Source organism: Malaclemys terrapin, chromosome 8 (genome assembly GCF_027887155.1).
Source record: "Malaclemys terrapin pileata isolate rMalTer1 chromosome 8, rMalTer1.hap1, whole genome shotgun sequence".
Classification (NCBI taxonomy): domain Eukaryota; kingdom Metazoa; phylum Chordata; order Testudines; family Emydidae; genus Malaclemys; species Malaclemys terrapin.
In genome coordinates, this window is record NC_071512.1 from 48,865,889 (window position 1) to 48,879,466 (window position 13,578).

The 13,578-nt window shown below is 43.8% G+C and overlaps 1 protein-coding gene across 3 annotated transcripts in view; it reads right to left on the reverse strand.

Annotated features, from left to right (window-relative positions):
- PBX1 (PBX homeobox 1) overlaps positions 1–7,247 on the reverse strand; it is a 247,062-nt gene extending 239,815 nt beyond the window's left edge. For all 3 annotated transcript variants that reach the window (XM_054037024.1, XM_054037023.1, XM_054037025.1), the window contains exons 1-2: positions 6,400–7,247; positions 3,395–3,468 (exon numbers count right to left, since the gene is read on the reverse strand). In XM_054037024.1, coding sequence (XP_053892999.1) covers positions 3,395–3,468; positions 6,400–6,590 — 265 coding nt within the window. In that variant the 5' untranslated portion in view covers positions 6,591–7,247. The remainder of the gene's footprint in view (positions 1–3,394; positions 3,469–6,399) is intronic.
- Between the last annotated feature and the right edge of the window lie 6,331 nt (positions 7,248–13,578).

Genomic DNA, 13,578 nt, shown 5'->3' on the forward strand with positions numbered 1-13,578 from the left:
CACTGCTGTCCATAAATATTCCACTTAATAAATTTTATCTGTTGGGGGTGTATTAATTTTCCTTTTATACCTGAATTACTTTGACACATAGAAGGGAAAAAAATAATTGAGAAATTTAAAAAAAATAAATTAAAAAAAAGTCAGGGTCTTTTTAAACAGAATGTGTTTCACATTCCCACATCCACGGAAGAAGCAAAAAAGTGAATATCCCTTCTAATGTTTAAGGAGGAGCGATCGGATTAAATGATCACAGATCCTGTGTTCACCTTCTCTCTCTTCTCCATTCCCCATCAAACGAGATGGGAGTTGGAAAAGGCTCACAGCTGAAATAGACGCTGCTGCATTTTGACAGCAGATATTTTCCAGTTTGCTATCCAAGGACCGCATGTCTGCGTTTGCCTTGCCTGATTCCTCTACTTAGCAATTCTGCTCAGGCAGAGAATCATCTAAAAACACAAACAGGAACCCCCAACCCTTGCAAACTTTTCATAATTGCCAGTGCAATTTTTTGTATTTAAATTTCTATTGACTGGGAAATCAATTGCATTTGAGACAATGATGGCTTCTATTTTTATTATTATTTTATTCCAAAAAGCCAATTAGCCATTTGAAGCTAGTCCTACCAATTAGCCCCCAACGAAGCAACCAAAAAAGAAGGGAAAACACTGCAAATTAGCAGAGACTAATCATGTGTACATTTAAGCAACAATTTTTCCTGCATTAACCTCAAATCAAATCTCTCCACTTACTACTTTTTAAAAGACATCGCTCTGAAATAGACAAAAGAAACTAACAGATTCCAGCAAACAAGCTTAAAAAAAAAAAAAAAAAAAAAGCATGCCTATAAATCCTTTAAAATAAATGAAGAGTCATCTTGCAAAAGGGGACTCCAGCCAGTAAAGATGACCTCTTTTTCTAACAACTTCATGGACACTTTGGGTTCGCTCAGACTACGTTAACGCTATGAAATATTAGCTGGAATGTTGCGGGAGTTGGTGGTAAAGTCTCCATCAGGCTCTGGAGTCACTTAAATCAAGCTGTTTGAAAGCGAATCCCCGTTTCCGCACATTGTAACGCTTGAGATGGGACGAGTGGAACACACACACGCTCGCACACTCGCCCCACCAGAACCACAAGCCACTTGAGTAGTCAGGATTTTATCTGACAATGGATTCTTCCCCGTTGACTCCACATCAGAAATTCAGATGTGGGGAGGAAATCTAACTTAGCCCAACTTTCACCTTTGCACACCTGCACCTTGGATTGCACTAGGCCTGTGTGTTCCTTTTAGATGAGACTCATCTTCGGAGGACCACGGCTACTCAGCTATAGAATTTGGTCCAAGAAAATAATAAAGATACCACCTGCACCTTTCTTAATTTCAAGTGTGATGGATTTTTCTTTTCTTTCCCCCCCTCCCTCATTTATAAAGCAAATTATTCTCCGTACACATATAGCTGACTTGATAAAAAATAATTTCAAATGCCATCCTAATTTACCTATTTGGGGGGGTTATTCTGTTTAACGCAGCAGCCTCCCGTCTAGCAATCCAGCCAGAATGATTAAAGGGAGACGGTACCAATCCACACCTGCTCTTTGTTTGCACTGTCACACTTTGACCTAATGTCTCTCTAGATTTTAATTAGGGGATCGGAATTAACACACCCACTCATTATGGACACTCAAATGTTCCCACCTCGCTCCGATTCCGTATAGCCCAACAGCTTCTCCAAATATTAGAGCGGATAGGGGTGTGGGTTGTTGTTTTTCTCCCGCTATATTTCCAGTTGCTCTAATTCAAAAAGAATCATCCCCTACAACTTCACAACTGCTTTGATTACAAACCAGGGCAGACATTGATTAGAGACTGGGCCAACCACCAACATTTTATAGACAACATTGTCAACAAAAGAAATAAGAGGAAGAGAGAGACCGGTCGTTTTCTTGGCTAACAGAAAATAAAAGGAGAGGAAGAAAAGGCACTTGCAGAATTTCCAAGGCATCTCTAATATTTATATATACACAGGCTCCATTACATTATAGGAACCATATACAGGCTCCATTAAATTATAGGAAATATATAATGAAAGGCTTCTTAAGAAGGTCAGGCACTGGCAATGCAGCCCTAAGGACTTCAGAGAGTTGAATGCCACTGCTAGGTGCTTTGTCTAGGTTACAAGCTGCTCAAACAACATTTAACAAAGGGTCTCCTTAGTCATATTATATATATTACAAGAGTCAAGTAACCACATTTTCAATCAGCTGCTAACACAATGAGGCATATATATTATATATAATTTTTTTTAAACAGACACAGATTCAGGTTTCCGAAAGCTGCTCTCCCCCACCATGTGTAACTATCAATGTATATCAACTGGGCGTGCAATCATATTTATTGTCACTTCCATTCATGTCATGCCCTTGCTTATATAGTTTAGATATGAATTATTGACTGTTACAGTCCTGCTGGTAAAAGGGGAGGGGGGGGAAGTCAAGTAGCTCGCAGCGTGTTAAAAAAGAAGCTGTTGGATCAGGCTGCCTATATGCAGTTCATTTTTCTGGGAGGCGTAAGCAAGGATTTTACCCGTTCGGGGGGAGGAAAAATAAAATTAAAAATTGCAAAAAATAAAATACATGGCGGCGGATGTTGCTAAATGTCCTTCCCTGAGCATCTGTTGTTTAAGATCACCCTTGATTGATGACTGCTATTTTTTAATTGTTGCTTTTAAAATTTAAATGCCCCCCTGGGATGTGTTATAAGTGTGTTAGTGCATGGTAGGAGGTCTGGAAAAGTGGGAACCAGCAGAATGAGTGTTGTGATGTCATTACCGCCCTTACAGGAGAACACCCCCTGCCATAAAACAACAGTACCCTAAAGTAATCAACAATCTAATAGATAGGCTTCCACTAAAGGTATTTGACAACTTTCTCTGTGTGTTATCTGGTGTCAGTGACTGGTAGATACACAGGGATTTTAACTTTATTTAAAATAAAATAAAAAAAACTTTAGAAGTGTATTTTTATTCTTTTTATCCTTATTTAAGAGACAAAGTGAAAACAACTTCTTAGGGGGCTGTTGTTTTTTTGTTTGTTTGTTTTGTTTTAAATCTATTTTCCGAACAGTCTTCATAGCAGTGCAATATTTTAAAGATGTAACAAGAGAGATGACATATTAAAAGCAGCAAATGTTGCATGGGTGAAGATTAATTAATATTTTCTCCTCTTCAATAGATACCCTACTATGCAATGTTAATGCCAGAAGTGTAAAATATTCCATTTTTCCCTTTGAAATAATATTAAAAAATAAGAACTTTTGAGGAGAGGGGAATACCCTTAAAGTGGAAAAACAAAATTGGCACAAAACCCATAGGATCATCAGAATCCCCATTCCTACCTGTTTTTTCTTTGATTTCACACAAGACGTTAAAAAGGGCCGGCTTCATTCTGTGGCAGTTTAAAGCATGTTTCCTGCAAGAAAGAAGCAAGGTTAGGGTGCCATGGCAGCTCAAGACAACTTTCAAAATTGAAATTGGCTAGTATGTGCAAAAGGAGGGGGAAAATACAATTAAATACCTATAAATACAATATACATTTTGGCCAAAATTGCACAGGAAGCCACCATGCAATAACTTTTAGGACTTTAACTGATGATCTTTCATTCTTGAGGGGCTACCCACTAACACAGATAACATAAATTAGGCCAATTTAGGAATTACTTGAAAATGGCATTTGCTGCTAAGTGGCATTCACAATCTAGCAGCCCTAGCCAGGCAATTAACAGCCAAAGCCAGGAACATGTGGAAGACATGAAATACACAGCACTGAGATCTGTCTCCCTCCCTCTCACCCCGTCCTCACACTACCCTCCTTTCTATTTAATACACCCATGTGTTCCAATTCATCCTGCAGATGCCCCTCAATATTTGAAAGTTGCACCAATTGGAACTGTCAATTTATAATATTTCAGGACCCAAGTTAAAGAGAATGGAAATGCACTGCCAGGGGCAAACATACACATCTGGGCACAGAAATGCATTTTTTCATGTTTACATTATGCTTCTTGTGTACACACTGCCTGCTTGCTGATGTTAAGATTCAATTATTGACAATTAGGACACTACACTCATAAAAAAAACAACAACACACACACACACAACCTTCTGCTTGGTGGATTTTTTTTAAATTTTCTTTTCGGGCGGCAGGGATTGGTTATTGTTTTTGAGGGAGGCAGGAGAGTTGCTTGTTTAATTGGCTGGTTGCTTTTAAAACCCATCAGGTTCCCACTTAAGCAAAGAAACAAATGTAATTTTTTTAGCCATCTAATCACTTTGCAAAGGGCTTGGTTGTATAAAGGGCTGTTCTGATCAGGCATCAATTATGGGAATGTTGTTTACTAACTGAAATGATATATAAAGGTGGTGGGAATATCTGGCAAACATTCACTATTATTTTCCTCACCACCACCCTGCCTTATGGTACAAGATTGGTATATGAAGTCTCTCAAAGGCATAGCCCAGAAAAGCCACAGACACCTTAGCAGAGAGCTCAAATGATCACAGCCATTTGTATATAAACAACGCGTAAGTGTCTGTGTGTGTGTGAAGCACAATTAGCAATTTACATTTTTAAAGGAACTTCATAAAAACTAATATGGGATGCATACGCAGGACTGAAAACCAAGCAGTGCTGAAAAATACAGTCGGTTTCAGAGCCGAAGAAAAAGTCCTGTAAGGAAGTAGCTGTGGGTAGCCCAGCAAGGCAAAACATGGAGCATCATCCAGGTCTCAAAGTTCTGTTTGTTTTTAATTTGATTGAATGTAAATTACACATGCAGGAAAATACACACACACACACACACACACACAATTCCTGTAACTTTCAGGATAAAGATTTCCCCCACTCCCACAGCTCTTTCTGGGCATGAAGTGGGAAATTTCTTCATCCTAAAAGCTACCAAGCTCTGCTTCTATAACAATCAGCCCAATAACAAAGTATCCTATGATATTGGGGTTTTAAGGCTAAGAAGACAGAGAGACCAAATATAATAGCATAGCCTCACTCCTTTGGAAGTGGATCCAAGCTAGTTTATTGGGATGTAGTTTTTCCATGAACAATGTTCTCTAGCAATCTGTTCCATTGTGGAACATATGTGCCAGTGAGAACTATACCACACCTAAAAGCTTTTCTTCAGATAATAAAATTCTAATTTATACCAGACAATTTTTGGCAACTTTATATTAAAAAAATAACTGTGCCTTCATTTTTTTAAGTTTGGCTAGAGCTTCTCAAAGCTGTCTATTGAGCTTGTATGCGGTGAAGTCGAATATGTTCCAGTTAGCAGATTTTTACTGCTTTTTTTCTTTTTAATATCCCATCATAAAAAAATCTGTGCACATCTGCCCCAACCATAAAATGTAGCCTTAGCCAAAAGCCCATTATTTTAAAATGTGTCCAAAGATGATACACCACTTGGTGTATCTTCTATGGAATTCAAAGCAGGCTACTGTGTTTTTAAAATTGTCTGCTATAAAATGAAATACTACAACGCAAATGCTGAAGAAGAATCAGCTGCCATCCCCAAATCCTATTCCAAAAATGTACATAATCCACACATTGTTCCAATAACACATAGAAGTGTCTTAGGTGCTTAATGCGGGGGATGAAGGGGGGGAAAAGAGAAAGAGTGTAGTTTTTGTACATATATCTGGATTAGACAGTAAACCCACAGGAAACTGGCCCAAGTTTTTTTTGTTTTTGTTTTTTAAATCCCATCACCCCAACAAGAATTTGAGTACGACTTTTTCAATGAATAAAAGCAAATATCCACCCCCACCCTTCATGAAAAGGGCCTGCTTTTTAAAATCCCACAGAAAAGCTTTTCTAAAAGGCTGATAACTGGCGACAAAGAAAGTGATTTGTTTTTACACACACACACACACACACACACAAAAAAAAAACCACAAAAGAGCAAGGAATCAATTTTTGTAGAAATCCTAACCGTCCCAAGACACGGGCAAGAAAGGTGGGATGAAAGGAATGAAAATCAAATAATTTAGCAATAAAGTCTAGCTTGGGACTTTCTCCTCCTGGGATACCACCCAGCAAGATGATGTTCAAAACTTAGCCCTCCTGTCCTGTTAGACTCCAGGCGCCATGGAAGTGAGGAAGGCCGGCTTGAGATCAGAGAGCGGTTTCAAATAGATAGATACAGGCAGACAGATATAATGTAACTATATCATATCACCAAATATATATATATTTGAGATCAACATTTCTACTGTAGCTCTGGTTCCTTCCCTTCCCGGACCTAGCTAATATTCAAAGCAGAGAAAGCACAATGAAGAAACCCAGCACTGTGTAAGAAGGAAGAGAAGATTTCGCGCCCCCTCCCCATCTCACCTGGCTTGTGCCTCATCCAAACTCTGATCTGTGATGGTCATGATCTGCTGTAAAATGTCTCCAATGTCTTGTTTCCTGCCTCCCTCGCCCTCTGTCCCTCCTGCTCCATCCTGCATGTGTTGGGACAGGCCGGGATGTCCTGCCATCCCCACCCCAGCATGGGAATGCATCAACCTGGGTTGATCGTCCATCGCCCAAGCTAACAGCAGCAGCAGTCCCTTTTCTCCTTCCTTCTCCCTCCGGCTCCTTCGGCGCGCCTCCTAGGGAGAAACCAGGCTTTTTATCCTTCACGCTGGCTCCAAATCCTTCTTCTCGGGAGGAGGAAATTAAAAAAAAAAAAAGGCAAAACGAGAAAGGGGGAGGGGGGTCCCGTTGCTTCTTGAAGGGGGGGGAAGGGGACTCGGGGGGGTGGGGAGGGGGAAGAGGATGACTCCAAAAAGCAAGAAAAATAAACCTCCTTGCCACTTGGTGGAAGGGGGGGGGGAGGGAATCAGAGCTGGATTCTGGCTGCTTTCTTAGTCCCGGGCTCCTTTTGCAATCGCAGAAATGAGCTATCAGCCTTTAAATCTGCCTCTTAATCCTTTTGCAAATAGGCATTGATCTGGGGAAGGCAGGGGCGAAGGAGGGTTGCAAGGCAAACTTTCCCCCACCCCCCTCCAGCCACTGCCAGAGCGATCTCAAAGGGGGTGGGCTGGTTTGCTTTCTTTCTTCTTTCCTCTCCCCTTCTTCTTGCAAAAGCCAGAGCTCTGCCCCCACCCCAGCAGCAGCAAAGCAAGCAAAATACCCTCCCTTTTCTCTCTGTCTCTGCAAACTCCAGCAGCCCCCTCTGCCTCCTGCTTTTGTTTAGCTCAGGCTCAGGACTCCTGAAACTGACACAGAAAAAAGCCACAGGAGAAGAGAGCCAAGCTGCCCACCCCTCTGCCTTGATTGGCCATCTGGGAAGGGCCCGAGCTCCTCCCACCCCTTCCTCAGACACATACACTCACATCCCCACCCCACCCCCCCAGCTTCCTGTCAATCACCGGGTTCAGAGGTGGGCTGTGCCCTGCTTCCATCCGAAGTCTCCAGTCCTTAAAGGTGCAAGGGGGTCTTTGCAAAAGAAAGTGCACTTGGCCTGTTCCCCCCTGCCGCCCCGATGTGCTTGCTCTTCCTAGGGGAGGGGAAGGCTCCCAACACAGCCACCCTGCAGCCCTGGGAAAAGAAACAAAAGGAGGTTTATTGCAAACATGTCAACGTACCACTGGTTTACTCGCTTGCACGTCCTTGCGAAAGCATTGTTTGCACGCTGGGTAGCAGGGAGGTGCCAGCTGTGATTTAGGAAAAAGGCCTGGTTCGCTCGGCAGGCTGGGCAGCCCTATACCTTCAGAATGAGGAGGCAGGCCCCAAAAAACTCTGGGGCTGGGTGAAAAACACAGCATTTTTTTACAAAACAAAAGAAATAAACACCAGGTTATTTCATTCTCCTGAAGTTTCTGAGCCTTTAGGTTACAGTTGGGTCACGTTCTCAGCCTTTCCTCCACAATCATGAAGACTAGAAGTTTTTTTTTTAAATGAACTCCTTGTCTAATCCACTGACTCCAGGAGTTGGGGCTTTAAGACATACACCAAATACTATAAGAGTTGGCAGTGCTGGCTCTGGATGACAATTTTGCAATAGGAGAGTTCAGTTAAGTGAGAGCTTGCCTTTCTTCCCAAGTGCCAGAGGAAGTTTTGGAATGATTTAACAGAGCACCATCAGTGCTGGCCCTCCCCTGTACAAATAGAGCTATATATGGTGCCTGAACTCAATCTCTTCAAACTGTCTTTGTGGGATTAAGTGAAGTGAACCGGGGCACCACCACCTTGAAAATCATATTTTGTCTGGAAATATTACAGTGGCCTAAGTATAAGTAACTCCTGTTTCACAACTAGTAAACGTGATGTTTCCCTCAAAGAGACAGTGACCAATTCCCCCTCCCCCGTGAGCAGTGGTAGGGGTCTGGCATTGAGGCACCTGAATGAAAAGCGGCCAACATGTCCATCCACTGCCATGAGATCTGTGACTGCCCACAGATCAAACACACACTTGTCTGGAGCTACCCAACCTCCCTCATAATAGCAGGAGCCGGCAGCATGAGCAGACAGAGAAGTAGAGGGGCTCAGCAGTGCCTACCCATGGCCAGGCAGAGTCACTACAAGGGGATACCAGCTGCCTGCCTCGGACTCAGCTAGGTGCCTGAGCATGCAGCAGGTGTGAACATCACATGAGGCCCCTGATGTGGCCTAATGTGGGTAACTCTGAAAGAGATTGTCAGGTCTCTGTGCCTGGCCTGCACAGGAGCTCTGTGCTGCTGACCTACCTTGGGGGATGTATGTCCCCTGTTTGCCAGGAGATCCATATTGCTGGCACGTATCAGACAGGTCTTTGTCCTTGTTCTGCCCAGGGGGTTCCTGTTCCTGGCTCGTCAGTTGTAATCCCTGTCTCATGCACTGCTTCACATGGAGCTCACATGCAAGCTCTGCTCCAGGGCCCGTAGAAGGCTATTCAGCAGTAACACAGCACCAGAGCAGCTGCTGGTTCTGAGTCTGGGGCCATGATGGTGTCATCTATTCCCAGGACCACTGCATAGAGGTTGGGAGGAACAGGAGCTGGATGGCAACCAGTGGTATACCTTTCTGCAGGGAGCCCCCATCTATCTCTGTATCCCTTTATGACTGAGACCAGGGATAGGAGACAAATGATCCTTGTTCTTCTCTCTCCAGAGCTCTGCACAGACCTGGGGAGTAGGGTTGCCAACTTTCTAATTCCAGAAAACCGAACACTCTTGCCCTGCCCATTCCTGCCCACTGCCCCGCCCCTTCCCCAAGGCCCCACCCCTGCCTGAGCCCGCCCCCGCTCACTCCATTCCCCTCCTCCACCCTCTCTCACCTGCTCATTTTCACTGCAAGGCCCAAACAAGCATATTTATTGTTTTGACAGATGTATTATGTTAAGTTCAGGTTTTATTTGTTACAGGACACTAGAGCTGGCAGCAAAATAGTCAAAAGGGGTAATTTAAAAAAAAATGAAATTTCACAGAGGTTTTCATGATTCTTTCCCGCCCCTCTTCCTATTTTTCGTAACCAGCTCCATGTTTTTTGATCACTAAAGTTATTGTAATTTTAGGTGTAGAATCAGGACCACGCATTACCAGAGTTGCAGTGGGTACATTAAAAGCCCACTCCCAAAGCCCAAATACAAATCCATACAGCACAACCACAGAAATGCACACCTATCCAGATACCTATATAAATAAATCTGTAGAACCTGACTCCCACACCTACATGCAGATACACAGATGTATTCATGTATACACATCTAGCATGCACTAACATACATACTTCCACATTATTTATTATTATCATTGTTGTTTAGCCTAGAAACCCCAACTAAGAGCAGGGCTCCAGGGTGGTAGGTGCTGGACATACACATAAAAAGACAGTCTGCAATGAAGAGTTTATAATGTAGCTAGACAAAGGTGGGAGAAATGTATGATACATTGGCTCTTCTGCAATTACTAGTCAACATTCACTTTTTAAGAAATAATACTTTTATTTCTTTTAGAATTCCCTTCTCTTTTAAAAACTTGTTATGAAATGAATACACACATATTTTATGGCATCAGTTTTTTTGTGTGCAAACCAGCAAAAGGAATAAAAGTCAAAGAGATAGGCTGCACATTTTATTCACACAGATATACACACATGCGGCAATACACGCACCTCCCTACACAAAGACATCTCTTACAAGAGTCTCTTACACACATAAATGCATGCATGCACACACTTGCCTACACAGAGACACTTTTTTATACACTTTTCCAGGGGCTGCCTAAATCACCCAGCTGGGAAGGGAGGAGAGTAGGCTGGAGGGGTAAAGATGGGGGTGGGTGGGTGGAGGAGAGAGGATGGAGAAGGAAAGAGGCCAAGGACGAGAGCAGGGTGGGGGTGAGAGAGGCAGTGAAGGAGAGAGGAGGGGGTGTGTGTGGGGTGGATGGGGATGTAGAGGGAGGCAGAAGGCTACAGGTGCATGAGGATGTGGGGGGTATATAGGGACATAATGGGAGTGCAGCAGTGTATGGAGGTGAATAGAGTGCAGGGCTGTGGGGGGTGAGGGAAATGGGGGTGGTGGCTCTGGGAGATGGAGAGGATGGGTGTGAGAGCGCTGTAAGGGGTACAGGGCTGGGATGGATAGTTGTGGGGGGCAGGATGGGATGGGATGAGGAGGGATGCAGTGACAGGAGGATGGGTGTGCGGGGGAAGCTGGGACGGGGAAGGATGCAATGACGGAGGGATGAGGGTGCCGGGGGGTTGGGACGGGGAGGGATGCAGTGAGGAGGATGGGAGTGCAGGGGGGTTGGGATGGGGAGGGATGCAGTGAGGGAGATGGGGGTGCAGCGGGGTTGGGACGGGGAGGGATGCAGTGAGGGAGATGGGGGTGCAGCGGGGTTGGGACGGGGAGGGATGCAGTGAGGGAGATGGAGGTGCAGCCCCATTCCCAGCACTCAGAGATGGGAATACACATACCTCCAACTCCTGGGTGCCGGCGATGGGGTGGCAGACCGCAGTTCGCAGCAGGGCACACGCCACAGCTCCAGCCCAGCCACATGAGGACCACAAGGAGAAGAGGGCCGAGTAGCAGCAGGAAAAGGACGCACCACGCGACCCCTCTCAACAGCCACCTGAGAGCGCTCACAAGTGGCGCTAGTTCCTCTCCTGTCCCGTCCCAGCCAATGGGAGCTGCGCTTGCGGGCGGGGGGTGGGGCAGCATGCGGACTCCCCCTGGGAGCCCCTAAGGCTAGGAGCTGGACATGCCGGCTGCTTCCGGACCTGGGAGCCGTGTGGGCCACGGCGCGGTGCTAGCAGGGAGCCTGCCAGCCCCACTGCGGCGCCACGAACCGGACATTCAACGGCCCAATCAGCGGTGCTGACTGGAGCCGTCAGGATTCCTTTTTGACCAGGTGTTCCAGTCCAAAACTGGGCACCTGGTCACCCTACTGGGGAGGAATACAGTCATTGGGGGCAGGGGGAGGAAGGCCAGGCCTCAGTAGCTTGTTTCAGCTGTGCCCACCCACCCTTGCTAAAAAGGCAATTGAAGGGAGAGTTATGGGGACTAACTAACAACTGGATTCTATTAAATTAGCCTCTTGCGAGATGACTTATCCTTCGGCCCGACAAAACGACTGCTAAAATGCACATGAGTCTCACCTCCTTTGGAATGTACCAGTTGCAACAAGTATTGTCAAAACAGTGTCCCTGGGCAGGATACCCTGGATTCCCTTCAAGAAATCTTTACCATTACACAAGTGGAACACTGTGATATAAAGAATAAGTATTTCCACCGCACACAGTATAAGCATGAACACTGAGTGATGTTGCTTCCCCTTTACACCTTGCTTATTAACGAGTGGTTTCGTTTCAATGGTAAATTGGATGGATCGATTCCAAATCCCTGTTCTCTGCAAGCCTCCCTGTCTTTGGTTTATCATAGATTACTGGAGGAAATGTTTGTGGAAGGCTCTTGTTAAAATCTTGGCACCATATCAGTGTAATTCCCACTGTTGATTAAATGTAAACCATGGGTAAACCCTCCTCCGGCTGGAAATACCAAAGTTAAAGTTGAAAGAGCAGAGAAAAAAATATTTTTGATCCAAAATCTACAGGCCCTCAAACTGAAATGTTACTGTTCTGAAATGCTGGTGTAGTGCCTCATGGGAGTTGTAGTTTGGATGCCTCATGCCCATTCTCTTCTATAGAGTGGGCTCCTTGGCTAGACTTCATCTCCTATACTTAGGCTGTAATTATATCACGGTGGGGAAATAGTCACGGATCAACTCCACATCTCCCCGTCCAGTGCTCTATCTTCTAGACCACACTGCCTCTAATATGGCAAGTTTGTCTTCCATAAAGTATTGCTTATTTAAATAAATTGATGTCTCCCTGTTGAAAATGCTGGCTCAGCATTTTTCTCTCATGTGTCCTAACCCCAAACTAGCCTAACATAGGTCAAATATTAATTAGTTCTAGGGATGTCAAGCGATTAAAAAAATTAATCGTGATTAATTGCGCGATTAATCGTGCTGTTAAACAATAATAGAATACTATTTATATAAATATTTTGGATGTTTTCCACATTTTCAAATATGTTGATTTCAATTACAACACAGAGTACAAAGTGTACAGTGCTCACTTATATTTATTTTTTATTATAAATATTTTCACTGTAAAAATAAAATAGTATTTTTCATTTCACCTAATACAAGTACTGTAGTGCAATCTCTTTATCATAAAAGTTGAACTTACAAATGTAGAATTCTGTACAAAAATAACTGCATTCAAAAATAAAACAATGTGAGACAAGTTCACTCAGTCCTACTTCTTTTTCAGCCAATCGCTCAGACAAACAAGTTTGTTTACATTTGCAAGAGATAATGCTGCCCACTTCTTGTTTACAATGTCACCTGAAAGTGAGAACAGGCGTTCACATGGCTCTGTTGTAGCCAGCGTTGCAAGATATTTACGTGCCACATGTGCTAAAGATTCATATGTAACTTCATGCTTCAACCACCATTCCAGGGGACATTCCAGGGGAGATGCTGATGACGGCTTCTGCTCGATAACGATTCAAAGCAGTGCAGACCGATGTATATTCATTTTCATCATCTGAGTCAGATGCCGCCAGCAGAAGGTTGATTTTCTTTTTTGGTGGTTCAGGTTGTGTAGTTTCCGCATCGGAGTGTTGCTCTTTTAAGACTTCTGAAAACATGCTCCCCACCTCGTCCCTCTCAGATTTTGGAAGGCACTTAAGATTCTTAAATCTTGGGTTGAATACTGTAGCTATCTTTAGAAATCTCCTATTTGTACCTTCTTTGCATTTTGTCAAATCTACAGTGAAAGTATTCTTACAACGAACAATATGCTGGGTCATCATCCAAGACTACTATAACATGAAATATATGGCAGAATGTGGGTAAAACACAGAGCAGGAGACATACAATTCTCCCCCAAGAAGTTCAGTCACAGGTTTAATTAATGCATTTTTTTTTAAACGAGCATCATCAGCATGGAAGCATGTCTTCCGGAATGGTGGCCAAAGCATGAAAGGGCATACAAATGTTTAGCATATCTGGCATGTAAATACCTTGCAATGCCGGCTACAAA